The following is a 17,831-nucleotide window of genomic DNA, read 5'->3' as shown; positions in this document are numbered from 1 at the left end:
TGAGACTCTGTCTCCCTCTCCCTCTGCCCCTCCTCTCCATGCAATCTCTCTCAAATAAACACATAAATCTTTTTAAAAAATAAAAGAAAAAGACTCTCAGTTCTTTAGTGTGGAGATTATTCCATATTTTCTGGAACACCCCATGGTCCCTAAAACAGGGCAGCCTACGTACAGAAAGGTTCTCCTTGCCCTCTTATTGACTGATTTACTGAATCTACAGTCCCAGAGCACTTTTGGATACTGAGAGTGGAATATTGAACAGGACATGTTTTTGTCTTCAAAAACTTCAAGTTTATTAGGAAGAGATAGGTGATGAGATAATATGGCAGTATTGGAGGTAACTCAAAATACTTTAGAACTATGAGTTTGGGCAGATGTAAAGTAGAATGTAAGAATTTTGGAAAGGTTTCGAAGAGGAATTGACATTAGATTTGGATTTTGAAAACTGAGTAAGAGTTTGCCAACTAGAATAGGAATAGGGGTTGGAAAAGATGGATTAAAGGAGCAAGGAGGGGCAATTCAGGGGGAGACACAGCATGTGTTAGGGTGTGAAATTGTAGGAAGGAGTCAGCTTTGTTTGGAGAATTGTAAGAAATTTGGGGTTTTAGAGAAGAGAACATATGTGACAAAACATGAATAAAAGGTCAAAGAGTTAGACTAGGGTTAGTATGTGAAGTTCCTTGTATTCTGAGTGTGTGGGTTTGGATTTTATCGCAGGTGACAGATATCATAGTGGTTAGAGCATGAACTCCAGAATCACCCTGAGTTCGGCTCCAGTGTGGACTTTATTGTTTACATTTTTAAAGATGAAGTACAAGACCATATAGGTAAGACACTTAAAGCCAGTTGTCTGGTGTATCTAAACACTAGGGAGAACCATGGGAGAATATGAATTTTAAGGCAGAGAAATTATATCATTGAATTAATTTCATTGATACTACTAGATTTTGTTCTACATACTTTTCCAGAATTGGTTGTTGAGAAAACAAGGGTGATGGTAGGTGGAGAATGGTAGAAAAGACCCCATAAAAGGACTTTATAAGATGAGTGGACTTGGGGAACAGTAATACTAAATAGAATCTATTGAATGCCTGCTAAGTGCTTTGCTTGCATTATCTCATTTAGTTCTCACAGCACCATATAGGAAGGGAAGTGCTCTATTATTATCTTCATTTTACAGACAATGGAGATTAAAGAGGTAAAATGGTGCTTCAAGGTCACACTGGCTAGTGCTAGAATCAGGTTTTAAAGTCTTTGACTTCAGAATTTTCACTAAATCACTCTATTATTTAATATCCCTGAGCCTCATTTTCCTCATCTGTACCATGGAAAGATCATTGTTGGGAGAATTTAGTGCATAACCAATGGGAAGGTACTGCTGCTGTGTTTGAGGCATCGTAATTTCAGCAAGGGTAATAAGTAATTATTTTTACTTGCTTTAGAATATCTCTAAATGAAAGTTAGAACATTGATCTGAAACTGACTCTGGGGAGGAGTGAAGAGAAGACTACTGCAGCAGTCCTATCACTATGAAACTAGCTAGCTTCATACTAGAAAGATAGATCATTTCTCTCTGTGGCTCTGAATTTTATATATGTGTGTAGTCCTTTCTGAACACTCAGTTCAGGTGACTATTATTTAGTTTATATTACTCTTAATACTGTTTGCACTGGCTTAAGCTGTAGTTTTTTGATATCAAATGAGGAGTTAATTGGACACATAAATTTTCCTTTGGGATAGGGTTTCTCTTCCATTGCAATTATCTGTGTTTTTTTTTGTTTTTGTTTTTGACTCTGTTCTCCTGTGGACTATGGATTTTCAAGGACATCAGTCAAGTTATTTTTACCCATTTGTCTCTAGAGTCTTGTAAGTGCTTAGCTCGTGGTAGTTGCTTAATAAAATGAGTGTTACATGAAGGAAGAAATAATTGAATCAATGAAAGGCAAAACAGTGTTAACACAGACATCACATTTTAGGATTGCTTTTCAAATCTGAGTTCCTCATGACTATGACGTCACCATTACCAGATTCTCTGAAGGCTCTATGAAACATTTATACCCATTAAAATTAAATGCTACACCTACTAGGTGAAAATCAGTTACTCAAGTGGATTAATACCTTACGTAACTGATATCATGACATTGCAACAGTAAAAATAACCATGTACCACCCTCCTTCCTTCAAGCACTGGAGGGGAACTATAGATCTATCTATTTCATTTGATTAGGGAGCCCTTTTCCAAAGAGAGACAGGGAGGCTCAGAATGTTTTTGCCTCTCCTTCATGGGGTATGACATAAGCACTTCAGAACACAGACTCCAATGAGGATGCGGATGGAATGGCCGTGCTGAGACAGGAGATAATAACATTCATTGTTGAGGTTTTAGCCATCTCAGAGGTGGACCATCTTGGTATAAACTCACACGATAATAGGGTTTAGAGAATTTCCGGTTCTTAGAGCACCTCCCTGTTTAGGACTGTCTTTCACTTCTCCTGGCATCAGGAGGTCTCTGCTCTGAAACACACTTAGACTGTCCACTGTGGGAATATGAAAAGATGACAAGTTATGCTAGAATCTGACAGAAGGGAAAAAAATTCGCATAAAAGGAAAACAACAACATAATATTTCAGGAAGCTAGAGTGTAAGGGATACATATAATGTTCTTATTCCTTTCCAAATGTTGGGGTAGACGGAAAAGGGAGAAGTGAGGGAGTGTCTCTAAGGCCCTGTCATCATTTCAGGTGAGATGATAGTGTTCAGCTCTAGGGCAGCATGCCCCAGAAAACTCCCTCCCCTGCCAGGTAACTTGGCTCTGGAAGAACTATCCCTGGCATGAATTCACCAGCTCCTGTCCTTTGCATAGTTTCAGCATAGAAAACATAGGCAAATGAGATGCACGGCAACATTCCAGGTTTTCTGCTGTTTTGAGCTTCCTTTAGCCCCTCCCTGGGATGGATTATTTGGTTAAGGCTATAGAACCAGCCCAGATGTTTGCAGAGTAAATATGCTTGACTCTGACTCTAGGAAGCAATGAGGGGGAGGGCAGTGGGAGCTCATAAGAAGGAGGGCATCCACAGCTGATGTCAAAAGTATCTGTAAAAGCGGAGTGGTGATTCTTTCCCCAGCCCTTCTGTTCAATTCCAGAGGAAGCACACTGGAAATAACTACTGAGCCGTCTTATTTAGAAATGGTTTACATTGCCGTTGTCTCCTCTCATATCTTTTCTCTTAATATTCATTTCAACTTATTTCTCCTGGATAAACGTCATTGTGTATGTATGTGTGCATATTTATATAAACAAATATGAGACTGGAAAAAAAGATTTGACAGTCTTAGACATTTTGGCTTCTCCTTTCAGGTGTCTCTAGGCATTTTTTCCTCCCTAATGGAAAGCTCTCTTTACAACACTGAAGGACTTGATTTCCCTCCCGAGTACTTTCACTCTCTTCTATCTTGTTTTATTTAATACTAAGTAAATGGGAAGGAAGAAAAAGTAGGACAGGAAGACCATTTGTTTCCAGTGAATTACATTTATCCATGGGGCTGAGGTGGTCATTCCAAGAGAACGATCCTTAATAGGGCATGCAGTAGTCCCCTGGGCTTCACCTGGATGTATCAGTGTAATAAGCCTTGTCATTACCTTGGCTATATCCAAACAAGTGAGGGAACAAAAGCTAACTATTATTTTGCTGTTGTAGAGAAACTTGAACTATTCCCAGTATTGATACATTGAATTGCTCTTTCTGAAGATTTGGACCTGACCCAAGGAATCTGGTCTCATTAACCTAGAGTCCCCTTACCCTCTGTGTCCCACTTTCTCTTTACCCATACTCATTCAGGACAGCCTTGAGCAAATGTAATCCATCGCTGGGCTGCTTGGACCGGAGATTTCTAAACATTGACTAAACACTGCCAAGACCAATGCATGACACAATGGAGACCTAATGTTTACCATGAATAGCTCCATGTCATCTCCTAGACGAATGGATTACTCCACCATATCGATTTATAGGTATAAATTGGAATGACCTAGGACAGTTGCTACAGTACAGATTTTGTCTCTGTGTATTTGATAGGCAGCCAAGTTTGGGAAGTCCAGTCCTAGATAACTGCTTCAAATCAGAAGTCACTCTGGACAGGGCCCCTGTATTCATTTAATACAGTCATTTCACCTTGTCCAGCCAACTCCAGTGCTGTCTGACTGATTTTCAAGAACAGGAATTATAGCACTTTGTCATATCTGAAGGAAAGGAAACTAGAAGGCCCAATAGCGGTCTGTTGAGTTACTCCCACAAAATGATCCACTGAGGCTTATCTTCCAGACACACTGAGATCCAAAGATGGCTATATAAAGCGATCATGGGCATAAGGACATCAGATACACTAACGCATACATGCATATATATGTATGTCTACACAGGTACACATGTTCTCAATGCCTTGTCCCTGGGAGCCATGGATGAAGCTGGCCAACCTCTCTGCCAGGGCTGCTATAAAAGATTGGCCAGACTATACACTACACAGTTCTAGGTACCATTTTCATAGACTGCAACATGAATTCCACTGCCCCCCCCCAGAAGTTGTGCAATGTGGTGGTCCTTGGAGAAAGACATTATTTTGAAAACCAGAAGGAGCCTACTACAGAGGAAGCAAATACAATATTTGGGGTGAAAGTTCAACAGGGCTCCACAGGATCTTCTTCTTGCTGGGGAGCTGGATGCCAAGCTCTGGTCTCCGCACACGCACACATACATGTACATGCTGTACTTCCTGAACTTCCCCTTTCCTTTTTCACCCAGGCTGACTTTCAGGAGCTTCCCTTCCACACCTTTGTACCACCGATGGATGGGGAAATGCCACAATAAAGTAGAAGTGGAGAGTTAGTTCATGGTGAGTGATTCCCCAGCTCAAGACTCCTCCGAGATTCTGGAACTGTTTGATGCCAATCTTGACAGTATTTATCTCCAGAGCCCTTTTCTTGAAACGCGGTCCCATGCAATAAAGCACGTTCACTTCATGCAACACAGCTAAGTTGATGCTTATAGTTCTAAATAACCCAGTTGACTGGGCACAGCTCAGTCGGGAGTGCCTGGTAGGAAGGGACATGCACAGCGCAGCGACAGGGGATGTTGGCCACCAGACACAGAGAAAGAAAGGAGCTGCAAAGCTATGGTAGCTAGAGGAGGACTAGCTTTCCTGATTTCAGTTCATGAAGAGCCTCTTGCCTCTACAGCTCACTAGTTTGGCACGGCATTTGCCCTTGGCTGTAAGATGATGTTATACTGAAACAAAGAATAATACCCAGGTTTGTCTGGGATCAGGGCTGGAATCTTCCCTCATTACAGTCCTTCCCTCAGAACTAGTCCTAGGCTTTTACATTTGTTTTACTGATTGGTCAGTCCCAAAAAGTGAATTTCCTCCAATCTCTTCCACTTTGCAAACTCCAGAAGCATTTGACCAATAAGCTAAACTCCATGGGAGAACCAAGTGTGAGCTAAGGCTTCAGACATGCAAAGCACACGACCCTGGGAAACAGCAGCATCTGGGACAGGAGGCTCCCATCACTTCACATAAGGATGGCATGGGTTTTGCAAATCAAACACACACAGAGAACCAGTGGTGGCCCTGGTTGGACACACTGCATGGGGTACACAGTGGAGCGAGGACCTAGACCAGGGAGCCACCTGTTCCTCTAGCTTGCGGACATTGAGTTCACACCACCTCAGGCCACTCACGGTTTGCTTACCTGCTCATTGTTGCTCTCCCACCATTCCCCACACTCCCTTTGGGGGTGAAACACTCTATTTCCGACTTGTGCTGGGCCAGTCTCCTGTCTTTGTACCTGGTGAGCATGAACAAGGACAGGAGCAAACAGAAAGATATGATTGTGTGCTTAACTGGCCAGGCTGAGGAAGGGCGGTGGCTGCAGAGGGCGTTCCCATGGTAAAGCGGGCTTCTGCTCTTCCCTGCAGTGGCTGACCTGTAACACGTGTTAGATGCTTGTGATGGCATGTGGATCACGTCGGGCATGATTTTGTTATGCTTTTAAACCACACATGATCTGCTCTTCTATATGGCCTATTAATCTAGGATTTCATCACATTTAACTGTCAACGGTAAAAGGAAGGCAGTTTCTAACCTCTACGGAAAAGAATGATATCAATAAATTAGAATTCATTTAGTGTTTACCGTGCGCCGGACATGGTGTTAGGATTTTACCTAAATTTAATCCTGGCGACAACCCGTGGCAGAGGCTCTGTTATGATTATATCCATTTTACTGAGAAAAAGAAACCGAAGATTGCGAGGATTAAGTAGATTGATCAAGGATTTTGAACACAGGGAATCCCAGTTTAGAACTCACAATTTTAGTCATTGTAATGTGCTGCCTTCCTTTGTGTGTGTGTGTGTGTGTGTGTGTTTCCAAATCGTTCTTTTCATTAACAAAGCTTGTTGAGCAGCATTATGTCTGAACATTCTATTAGAGATTGGTAGTGATGCCGAAAGAGAAGAGAGGCTTCTTGGATATAAGAGGTTCATATGCCATTAAGCTGAACAGTCAGTATTGGGCTGCCTGCATTGTGGAGGATAGCTCAAACAGCTTTTGTATCAGAACTGGCAATTCACCACACCTGGAAGGTACCAGATGATTTGTCCAAGATAAGTCATAAGAGTCCCAACATTAGTCTGCTCCACGGTGAATCAAGACGAGCCTTTACATCTGAATGACCATTTTCAGAGCCAACATGCTTTCACAGAAATCATCTTTTAAATCCATCAACTTATGCCTGTGGGTAACTAAAGACAGTGTCGCTCATTTGCCAGATGAGGACCCCGAGACTTAATTTAACTGACTTGACCAAAGTCACAAGCCTCACTAGTAAAGAAGAACTGTTAGTAGAGCATGCAAGGCACAAGACTCTTTTTTGTTTTTGTTTTTTAATGATTTCATTTATTTATTTTGGGGAGAGAGAGAGAATGAGAGAGAGAGAGCATGAGAGGAGAGAGGTCAGTGGGAGAAGCAGACTCCCTGCTGAGCAGGGAGCTTGATTCGGGGCTCGATCCCGGGACTTCAGGATCACGACCTGAGCTGAAGGCAGTTACTCAACCAACTGAGCCACCCAGGTGCCCCTAGGCCCAAGACTGTTAAAGTTTCTTTCCTTTTTCCCTTCTAAAACTGGAACCTGAGATGATGCCATTTCCTCCATGCCCCTGGTGTTCAATAGGCAGGGATAAAGGGACTTGGTATCAAAGACTTATTTATCCCTGGAATAATCATTTTTTTCTCCTCAGTTTCTTTTTTTGCTGTCTCAAAATGAATATGAAATAAAACAAAGTACAACAAAACCAAAATTATTTTTAGTCCTGGATAGAGGCCTTCCTCTTAATTTTCCTTTTTTAATTTTCCTTTTTTAAAAAAGATGTTCAAAATATTTAGTATTTGAATAAAAAATGGCTCATTAAATCGAGCCAAGCGGATGGACTGGATTACCTTATTCAATAGACTTTAATTGAGCATGTGTTTAATTCTAGACAATGCACTTGGGCCTGGAGATAGAATCCACAGGTCCTGCCTCACAGAGTTCACAGTGTAGGGGAGAAGGAGAGGAGGAAGGTGCATGTTGTTTATCAGTTTCGGCCAATTATCATGAGAGAGGGTCTTCTGGAGATTTCTAAGAACAGTTTTTTTGTTTGTTTTTACCCTTGGCAAAGAAAACACTGGAAACCATGGTCTCTTTTTGCTATGGACAATTGTCTGATGTACTTAACAATGCTACAGCCATGTTATAGGCACAAGAGAAGGTAAGCCGACATTCTAAAAATTGGTGTCATGAAAGATTAGAAGAATGTAGGTCCTAGACAATATCTCTGAGAGATGGAATTAGCCTGTTTTGTCTCAGAACTTCTTTTTATGTGAGTCTTATCATGTCAGCCACTTTGAATTAGGTTTTAGATTCTCTGATGCCAAAATCCTCCTAGCATTTACTTTGCTTTTGTTACTTTTTCCGTCACAGCCCAGTCTGTGAATTTCTAAGGTTGTTTATTTACAGCATTAGGTCTGGATATTTATAAATTCTCTTTGTGTGTGTATGTGTGTGTATTTATGAAGATCCTAAAGAAGCAAGTTACTAACAAATGCTTTAGACTTAACTGATCATTTGTCTTTTAAATATTGCTCCTTTTTATATATACTATTGTATATAGAAAAGTATAAGAATCTTCACAGAGTTAGATTTTGTATAGGAAGAAAAAGAGGGAGACTGACTGGGTAAAACAAATGATTATTTTTTCAGTAACCCACATTTAGAGAACATCTAAACAATTGGCTATTATACCCATGGTAAAACACCACTGTTAAGTTATTAGAAGCCATGCTAATTGCAGTCCTAATCCATGTAATATGGTGATTTAAAAGACAGATAGATATTTGGTTATTCAGATGACCAAATATAAGTAATATAGACGACCAAATATATATGAGAATATATATATTTCTTTGATATATGTGGTCTACTTCCACTGTTCAGGCTCAGAGTTCCCCAAACCCTTGGAATTTCCTAAGTGTTGAGGGTCATAAAGGTGCCTTTTGTTATGTTAATAAGCCAAGTCCAGAAAGCACTTAAGGATGGAGGCTGGTTACCAGTGGATTAGTTGGAACTTCCAGTCCCACCCCCTTGCCCGCTGGGAGGGGAGGGGAGGTGTCCTGGAGACTGAGTTCAACCACCAGTGGTTGATGATGTAATCAATCATGCCTTTGTAATAAAACCTCCATAAAACCCCACAGGGACGGGTTTGGAAAGTTTCTGGATTGGTGCACACATGGAGATGCCAAGAGGGGGGCTCACCCTGAGAGGGTACAGAAGATCCACATAGCTGCCCTATGCGTTTCTTCCATCTGGCTCCTCCTGAGTTATTTATGTCCTACAAGAAACCTGTGATCTGGTAAGTAAAATGTCTCTCAGGAGATTACTGAAACCTGAGGAGGGGGATCACGAGAATTTCTGGTTTATAGCCGGCTGGTCAGAAATATAAGTAACAGCCTGATTTGGGACTGGCTAAGAAGTCCAAAGAGGGGGTTGTTGGAATCTCCAATCTACAGCTCGTTGGTCAGAAGCCCAAGTGATGATAGCCTGGGCTTGTGACTGGCATCAGAGTGGGTAACGGAATGGGGGGGCAATCTTGTAGGACTGAACTCAACCTGTGGCATCTCTAGGTTGAAAGTGCCAGAACTGATTTGAATTACAGGACACACAACTGGTCAAGAGAATTGCTTGTTGGTGTGGGAAGTGCCCACACCCCCAGCACACAGCACCAGAACTGGGTCCAGGAAACCAAAGCAACCAGTTACTCTAGGTTTAGTGTTGCACTGTCAGAATGATTAACTGATGGGAACTATCACATGTCAGAGTACTGGTAAGTGCTTCAATAAAGCTTTTGGTTATATGTTTGCAGAATTGGCCTTGGTCTGCATGGACTTGCCAAAGATTTTTCTCAATCACCTTTCCTGTCACTAGACTAAGAAAGTATCAAGAAAAATGAAATGAAGAATACAAAGGTGTGTCTCTGTGCTCGTCTCTACCTAGTCCAGTTCTAGAGCCGTGTAAAGGTGGCCCTGGCTCACTGATGATTTTGAAATTCTCTTCCAGATGCCATCATGTCTGAGTTTGGGGCCAGATTTTACTTCCTAGTTTTCCCTTTGCCTTCCTGGCTTTGGACAGAATGTTTTTGCCCTTACTTTTCAGCCACTGTTTCCCTTTCCCTCTGTCCCAGTATGGGCCTTCCTAACCTCTCCGCTCCATCCCAATACAGACTTTCGTAATGTATATTTAAAAAGTCTAAGAATATTCAACTCTTTTCCCGTGCTGACTCCTCAAATACCAGCCTAGCCTCAGCTTTTGGACTCTAGACACAGCTCAGATCAGACACCTACCCCTGGGCTACATCCTTCATGATCATCCAAAAACACAGTTTCTGATTTTAAAATGTATGAGGCAGAGTGCAACCCACTGCATTTTATTTTCCAGATTTATGGCCATGTCGCCTTTAAGATTATCCTAATTTTGGATGCTGACAGTGATAAAGTAAGGAGAAAACTGATATACATGTGAAGAGCATTTCCAATATTGGAGACAACTTTCCCTGTGCCATGTGATTCTCTCCACAAACAAAGTAATTATTATCCTCATCCTTTAGGAGAACCTGTGGCTCCGAACACTTTACAGCCTGGCCAAGTCTCCATAGTGGCCACAGAAACAGGGCTAGAAGCCACATGTTCTACCTCCAAACATCATGATTTTTTTTTTTTTGAACACCTCACTTCTTAATGTCATTTTACTCTGGGGAAAAAAAAAAAAAGACCAAACCTTTTCTAAATAATCTAATAACCCATTTATTTGAGGGACTGAAAAATGTCATCCATGAAGGGGACAGTGTCCGCTTAATACAGCTGGGCTTCAGACTATACCATGGCCAGGGAGAACAGATCACTCTCCAGGCCGCTTGCTAACATGGAAACAGACCGCCATTCCTCTGACTAGAGTTCACCGATAAGAGAATACACAAAAATCTGAAGGTCAAAGAGGCACTGCTGAGAACACCTGTCGGTCACTGATGATGTAGGGGATATTGCACAGTATCAGAAGACACGCAGGATGAGGGGGTGGACTTTTTCAACAACTCTAAAATGTTACAAAGAGAACCAAAGGAAATCTCAAGTCAGTCTTTCAAGTCGGATTGCTAAAGGGAGAATTCTAGGGGAAGACAGAAGGGAAGTCCTTACAGATCTTCACTGTGGAGGGGAAGAGGAAGGCCAAATCTGATTCATGGTTACAAAGTGATTCCCTGCTTCAGTCTCATCCTTTGCCCCCTGTGTGTCTGTACGCAAGTAAATATATTCAAATGGTTTACTACTTGCTCCCACAGATCTGGTGGCCCCCGTACCCAGAAAAAAATAGCTTTTGTCCAGACTTGGCAATGTCAAGCTGATTCACTCGAAGATGTCAAATTAAGCACAAAGAAATAAGCATGATTAATAGCCTGAGAAAATAATGTCAGAGATGAACGTAAGTTGGGAAAGCATTTGAGAAGCTGCCAGGGAACATGCTGCTCTGTCCTCTATAAAATAAAAAGAAGGTGGAAGTTGATAGGTGGGGAACAATGCAAATAAGCAATTAAAATGTAAAGAATCAGCTGTATTGGCCCAGTAACTCTATTCATAGGAATTTATTCTAAGGCAATAATTCAACAGAAGCTCAAAGGCTTTTGTACAAAGATTTTCCCTTTCAGTGTTATAGAAAAATAGCAGAAACTAAGCAAAACAAGAACAAACCGCTGGAGAATGGTTTAATAAATTATAGCATAGCAATATTATGGAAATGTGTTAAATTTTGTATTGAGTAAGGCCTTTCATTTGGCTTCCAGAAAATTCCCCAAGGATGTATTTTAATCCCACTTATGATGAGAACTTGTTTTCAGATATGAATCATGTGAAGTCATTGCCTTTTGCCATGCCTTTTTTTTTTTTTTTTTTTTTGATGCTATTTGTTTCACAATAGAAACCCAGGAAGATACAGATTTTAAAATGAATTCTAAGGTGCTTTACAAGCTTACACAACCTCCTCAATGGGGAAAACTTTTCAGGGAGGAGCACAGCTTTGACTGACCAGAGGGAGGATCTTCAGAAGAGAACAGGATGAGCCTAAAGAATTGTCGTGGCAAAGCATTAATTAAAAGTTGCTGGCTTCTCTCTTAGGACGGAGGGATTTTCAGACAAAATAATTTATTCTTCCTGAAAACTGATGAGTTGTTTTCCAACAGGAATTTTTCCTAACATTTTTTGTGCATAAACAGCTGGAAAAGCTTTGGAACCAGACAAGCTGGTTAATGACAAGAGCCAGTATTTACTGAGCACTGGGAATATACCAGACACACCAGCAACTGCACTATTTTTTGAACCCTTTTATGTTTTTTACTGATCTCCTGGCTTAAGCCCCTGCCTCTCCTCTTCTTTGGACCCTTTTCATGCTAGTGGGAAGGGAGCCTACTCTCTTTTCCCCATCCTGTACTGATCTCGGTTACAAACTGCACTTAGTAACTTCATTTTCTCAGCCCGGGGTCCGTTGGAGCCCAAACCTCAGTGCTTCTCCGTAGAAGCAGATTTGCTCTGAAAGTGAGTTAGACACAGGGGCCCTCACAACAGTCCCTTGCAAGGCCCTGTTACTATTTTTGTAGTCACATTTTGTTATCTTTTTCATAAATAGAGTCCCTTCCCAAAATTGTATGACCTTAAGTCTCAAAAAACTTGAATCTACTGGGGTGCCTGGGTGGCTCAGTAGGTTAAGTGTCCGACTCTCCGTTTCGACTCAGGTTGTGATCTCATTTGTTGTGAGATGGAGCCCCCCATGGGGGGGGGGTCTATGCTCAGCGGGGAGTCTGCTTGAGATTCTCTCCCTCTGCCCCTCCCTCCCCACCTGCTTGCTGGCTTGCGCTCTCTCTCTAAAACAAATAAATAAATCAGGAACACTTTGGTGGCTCAGTTGGTTGAGCCTTTGGCTCAGGTCATGATCTCAGGGTCCTGGTAGGGAGCCCTTCTCCCTCTGTACCTCCTTCTACTCATGCTCTCTCCCAAATAAATAAAATTTTTGAAAAAATTAGAAGTAAAATAAATAAATAAATCTTAAAAAGAAAACCCAAAACCCAAAAAACTAAACTTGAATCTACTGCTTCCCAGAGTTTGCCTTCCTCCTCTCCCATAAGGAAACCATAAACCAGCTGCATTGTGTTAGTGGACATGCTAATACTCTCCGAGTTATAATGGCCCCACCCCACCAAACAGGCATGTTGGTGATCAGGTGAAGGAGTTTATAGAAAATCCTTAATCTTAACAGGTGTATATTAGTGGTACTTTTATACCTGTCACTTTTTTTTTTCCGCTTCTAATAACATCCATAACCAGACAAATCTGCTTCTAATAACATCCATAACCAGACAAAATAAAAATATTTTGTCCTGTTTTCTCTACGTGCCCTGTAATACTTAGGAAGGCATGGGTCCTCCTATGGGACAGGAGGTGATCCCCGTTACATCTCGTGGGTAAACGAAGCTTTGATTTTTCTCATTGTCCAGACCTTGTTCTCAGGACCTGGGTGCTTCCACATGCCCTAACTCAGGCTGCGGGAATATAGGCTGGATTTGAGAATGGAATGCAGACAGAAGACTTTCTTTTCTTTATCTTAACCCTTCTCTCCTGTTGTTCTTTGGTAACCCTCCTGTTCTCTTCCTTCAGAACACTTATTTCCGATTCTAATTAGGTATCAGTTTGCCTACGAGCTCATTATGTCTCTCACTAAAGTGTAAACTTCACAGGAGCAAGGGCACGCATGTTCCTTTTGCAAGCACCTAGTACAGGGCCTGGCATAGGGCAGCCACTCAGTGGAGGCTTTTTTGTATGATTGCAGCTGCAGAAATGGTAAAAGCAAGAACAGTGAGGCGGTACTGTTTATGCAAACCTAGCTCCATCTCACCTGCGTTTCCCTTTCTGTTGTACACACACAGGGTCATGGTCATTCACCCATCCTGATAGCAACAGACTTGCTCTGTTGGCCACCCTCCTTTCTCCCTCTGTCCTCTTCTTTCACCTTCACAGTTCCAGCCCCACTGCCACACACAAAACTCTTCCTTTTCTTTCTTTCTTTGTCTCTTGACTACTGAGGGATAAATAAAAAGTGTTTCCAGGTATGGCCAAAAGTCTTAGTTCCCCTTCCTCTAGGGTTTAAAAATCACTTGATTTTGACAGCACCAAGAGGAGGTAGGGGTGGCAGAGGGAGGTTGCGGTGTTCCTGGTCCCTGTGTGCATGTGAGGGGCTGAGAAGTGCAGGCAGGTCATGCTTCACGTGACTGTGACAGCTGTCTGAGAGTGGGGACAACACCCAGAGCGAGGGGAGCAGCCGCGGCAAGTCTGAGTTTGCGGAGTTGTGCTCTGACTCACATGAGCTTCACAAAAATCCCCTCTACTCTAGTACATGGGACAGAATGTACTGAAATCACAAGTCTTGGACCTTTCTACTTCCTTTCTACCTCCCTTAAGGTCTTCGTTTCATTTTTTTAATAGTATCATTTTAATAAAGGCGATTCTGCTTCTCCTGATTTTAAGATAATATCTTATCGTTTATTATAATCACATACAACTACAACAGATGGATAAACTAATTTTGCCATTTCTGATCAGATTCCACATTGTTCAATGTGTGTCACAATAAATTGAAAGTGAGATTGTCTTAATTTCATAATGGGAGACACCCGAAGAAACATTTCATAAAAATGATGCTATGAAGTCTTATCTTAGGTACTTGTGTCTTAAGTACTCATTATACACCAAGTACTCAACTAGTAGTTGCATGGTGATCTAGAAGTGTATGAGTTTATCATGGCAGAGTGTGATCAATGAATGTATGAATTTACATAGTGTCATATATACTACATATATACATACAAAAACATATATGACCACACACACATACATACACACAATTGCACATACATCTCTAAATAATCATATACAAACACACGCATAGAGCTAAATATACAATAGGCCTCCAAATTTTTTTAAACATGTTGGGTTTTAGTTTGTTTGAGATAGGCAATCAGTCGAGGTAATTAAGTGTACTGGCTTGGGAACTGGTCAACATGAGTTTGATTCCTAGCAATACCACTAACTGTATGATTTTGAGTAACTTATATAACTTTTCTTATATTTTTTCTTTGAATAATGGGAGCAATGCTACTTAACTCATAGTGTTGATGTTTTGCATGAGGATTTTAGTATTTGATTTCACAAAGACATTATGAGATAGGTACTATTATCATCCTCATTTTACAGATAAAGAAACTGAGCCACAGAATGGTTAAGTAACTTGCTGAAAGTCACACAGTAAGAGGGGGCAAAGCCAGGCACATATCTGAGCTGTTGAACTCTAAAGCTTGTACTCTAGAACACTAGAACTAAAATTAATAAAGGGATGATGAAAGGGAAAAGAAAACACATTTTAAAAAAAATCAAAGAGAAGCCAAAGAATAAGAAGAGGAAAGGGAATAAATGCAAGTTCCAGGCACTGTATTAGGAGTTTTTATATATTGTCTGAAGCATCCTTACATCCCTGGGGAGGGGTAGTGATGACTTTATTCAAAATGAAACAAGATGGGGCCCAGGAGGGAGACAAACCATAAGAGTCTTCTTAGTCTCAGGAAACAAACTGAGGGTTACTGGAGGGGAGGGAGGTGGAAGGGATAGGGTGACTGGGGGATGGACACTGGGGAGGGTGTGTGTTAATGGTGAGCACTGTGAATTGTGTAAGACTGATGCATCACAGACCTGTACCCCTGAAGCAAATAATACATCATGTGTTAATAAAAAAAAAAAGAGAACCAGTGTTCACATGGCTGATGAGTATTGATGTTGGAATTCCATAGGTTCTGCTTATAAATAATATCCTCAGACACATATTGTGTGTCTTCAGATGCTTAGCATAGTGCTTAGTTCTGTAGCTGACAGTAAGAAAATGCATTTCACAGCCTCTGACCTCAAAGAGCTTGTAATCTAATGGGTATGACAAACATGGACACTGTAAACGGAGAACCCTAAATCTAGGGCGAAGATAACAACACCACATGTGGACAAGACTGACTGAACATAGAACTAAAATGGTAAATCTCGTGATGGGTTCTAATTTAACCAGGACTGGGAGGCACATTGTGCAGTTGTGCGCTGTTGTGTGCATAAGTAAAAAGACATGATGTTATTTTATTTTCCTTTCTATTTATTTATTTTTAAAATTTGAGATAGTGTATGCATGCACGTGAGCAAGCTGCGGGAGGGACAGAGGGAGAGAGATCATCTCCAGCAGACTTCCCAGTGAGGGCAGAGTCCTATCTCAGGACACTTGAGGTCATGACCTGAGCCAAAATCCAGAGTCAGATTCTTAAGCAACTGCGCCACCCAGGTGCCCCATGATATTTTTTCATTTCCTTTCTTCTCACACAGGACCTGTCAAAATGGAGGGCTTAAGCTCTCTCCATCCCTAGAAAGAGGGTGACTTGAAGGGGAGAAAGAGGAAAACCAATGGGGGCAAGACCATTGCTCTGCCTGTTAGCTCCATGTCAGAGCCACATCTGTATCCTATGCCCATGATGGTGTCTAGAACCTGGCAGGGTTTAATGAAAGAAATGTGCTGGTGGAAAGAACAAATGAGAAAAAAAGAAAAAAAAAAAAAGATTACTTCAGGGAAGATGTAGAGAAATCACAAGGAAGCAAAAGATAAACAACACTACAACCAGGACCCATGGTATCGTGTTGTCTTTCAAGGCCTTTGCTGTCTGCTCTTAGATAACTACGTCCTTTCCTGTGCCCCCGACAAAGACCTGAAGCACCTATACGGTTCTCTGCTGACATTATCTGTTCACATCTCTGGCTCCACTTTGAGGAGAGGCATTGTCCAGGGAAAGGACAGTATTATATTCATCTTGATTACCTCCAGTGCCTAAAATACCATCTAGCTCACAGAAGACAGCGTTACGAATCATAGGCTCTCAGCAAATGCTACTTGTGTATTACTACAGTCGGGATGATAAACATGCACTGAGCAGAGAACCTTGCTTTCCTGTGACTGACTTCCGCCCAACTCGTTCCAGCCAACTTGTTTTTGCTGTCTGGTATACAATTTAGAGCCTCCAACCTCTACTGACTTCAGTTGAATTTATTAATTTGGATCCCATTCTCCGTAAAAGCGTGCATTGCCCCCTTGTGTCTCCTCTAGTGAAACACCCCACGACCCCGTTCCGGTATTTGTCCCCCTTCCTGTGGGGCTCTGCTGCCCTCTAGGGGGCCTTGTTCATCTCACACTTCTCGGGACCCGGTTAGATCTGCATTTGGCAGCACAGTCCTTGGGTGGGAAGGCCATGCTCAGGGCGGGGCTGCCAGCTCCCAGGGCTCCCTTGCCTGCTCTTCTCATCCCCATCTTGTAAGTTTGTGGCTCTATAGTGTAATCAGTTTAGGGGTTTGGTACTTGAGCTTCGTTAAGCAAGGAGGATGTCAAGAAGAGAAACTCATCACAAGTGGAGGTTTGGAGAGCGCTGCCGTGGGGTCTCCGTTCGTTGGTACCAACAGGGTCCTCAGTTACGGGTATCCCACTTGTGTCACGGTATTTTACATATTGCATCAACATGTATTCTATGGAGTCCAGTAGCCGACTAATGGAAGTGTTCGACCTGATGAATGAACAATGATTTCTGTCTTTGCCTCGGCCTCTGGGGACAAAGAACTCCCTCAAAGCATCTGGGGATTCCATTGCTTTTTGTCAAAGCCCAAAGTAACATCTGGTTGCCACATCCAGTTAGGATGACCCTTACCTCTACCTAGTTTGACTTTGCTGGAGCCGTTGACCACTTCTTCGTTTATGAATTGCTCTTTTTCCTTTCGTGTCACCACTTGCATCTGGGGGTCAGGGGTACTTGGTCTGTTCTTCTGGAATTCTTTGGTCTGCAGACTCCCTTTCCTTATCTAATTTCTGGTTTTGCCCTTGGTTCTCCCACATTGTACTTCAAACACTAAACTCTCCTGATTTTCAGGCCAGTTTTTCCAGCAGCTTCTTGGACTTGTTCACTTAGATGTTCTCTTGGGAATCTTGAATTTAATAATTCCAAAACTAAACTCGTGTTTTCTTCACACTTTCTCTCCTTTAACTTGGGATCATCTCCGGTTCCAAATTTCTTTTAGTTCATCCTTTTTTTTTTTTTTTTTAAGATTTTACATATTCACGAGAGACAGAGAGAGATGGA

The 17,831-nt window shown here is 41.8% G+C and overlaps 1 protein-coding gene and 1 long non-coding RNA gene across 5 annotated transcripts in view; one reads left to right on the top strand and one right to left on the bottom strand.

The window, feature by feature from the left end:
* Nucleotides 1–17,824, top strand: part of LOC116599193 — a 29,130-nt gene extending 11,306 nt beyond the window's left edge. The window contains exons 3-8 of one of the 3 annotated variants that reach the window (XR_004289271.1): nt 4,800–4,890; nt 7,713–7,802; nt 8,785–8,942; nt 9,453–9,555; nt 10,025–10,169; nt 16,039–17,824. This is a non-coding gene — a long non-coding RNA (uncharacterized LOC116599193). The remainder of the gene's footprint in view (nt 1–4,799; nt 4,891–7,712; nt 7,803–8,784; nt 8,943–9,452; nt 9,556–10,024; nt 10,170–16,038) is intronic. The other 2 variants (XR_004289270.1, XR_004289272.1) reach the window with 2 other exon arrangements.
* The window catches only part of GRM5 (glutamate metabotropic receptor 5), a 563,943-nt gene that overhangs the window by 16,626 nt on the left and 529,486 nt on the right, over nt 1–17,831 (bottom strand). For both annotated transcript variants that reach the window (XM_032358929.1, XM_032358930.1), the window contains one exon: nt 5,747–5,842. In XM_032358929.1, the coding sequence (XP_032214820.1) occupies nt 5,747–5,842 (96 nt within the window). The remainder of the gene's footprint in view (nt 1–5,746; nt 5,843–17,831) is intronic.

This window comes from Mustela erminea, chromosome 9 (assembly GCF_009829155.1).
Source record: "Mustela erminea isolate mMusErm1 chromosome 9, mMusErm1.Pri, whole genome shotgun sequence".
Classification (NCBI taxonomy): Eukaryota; Metazoa; Chordata; class Mammalia; order Carnivora; family Mustelidae; genus Mustela; species Mustela erminea.
This window is presented reverse-complemented; position numbering and strand designations above follow the sequence as displayed.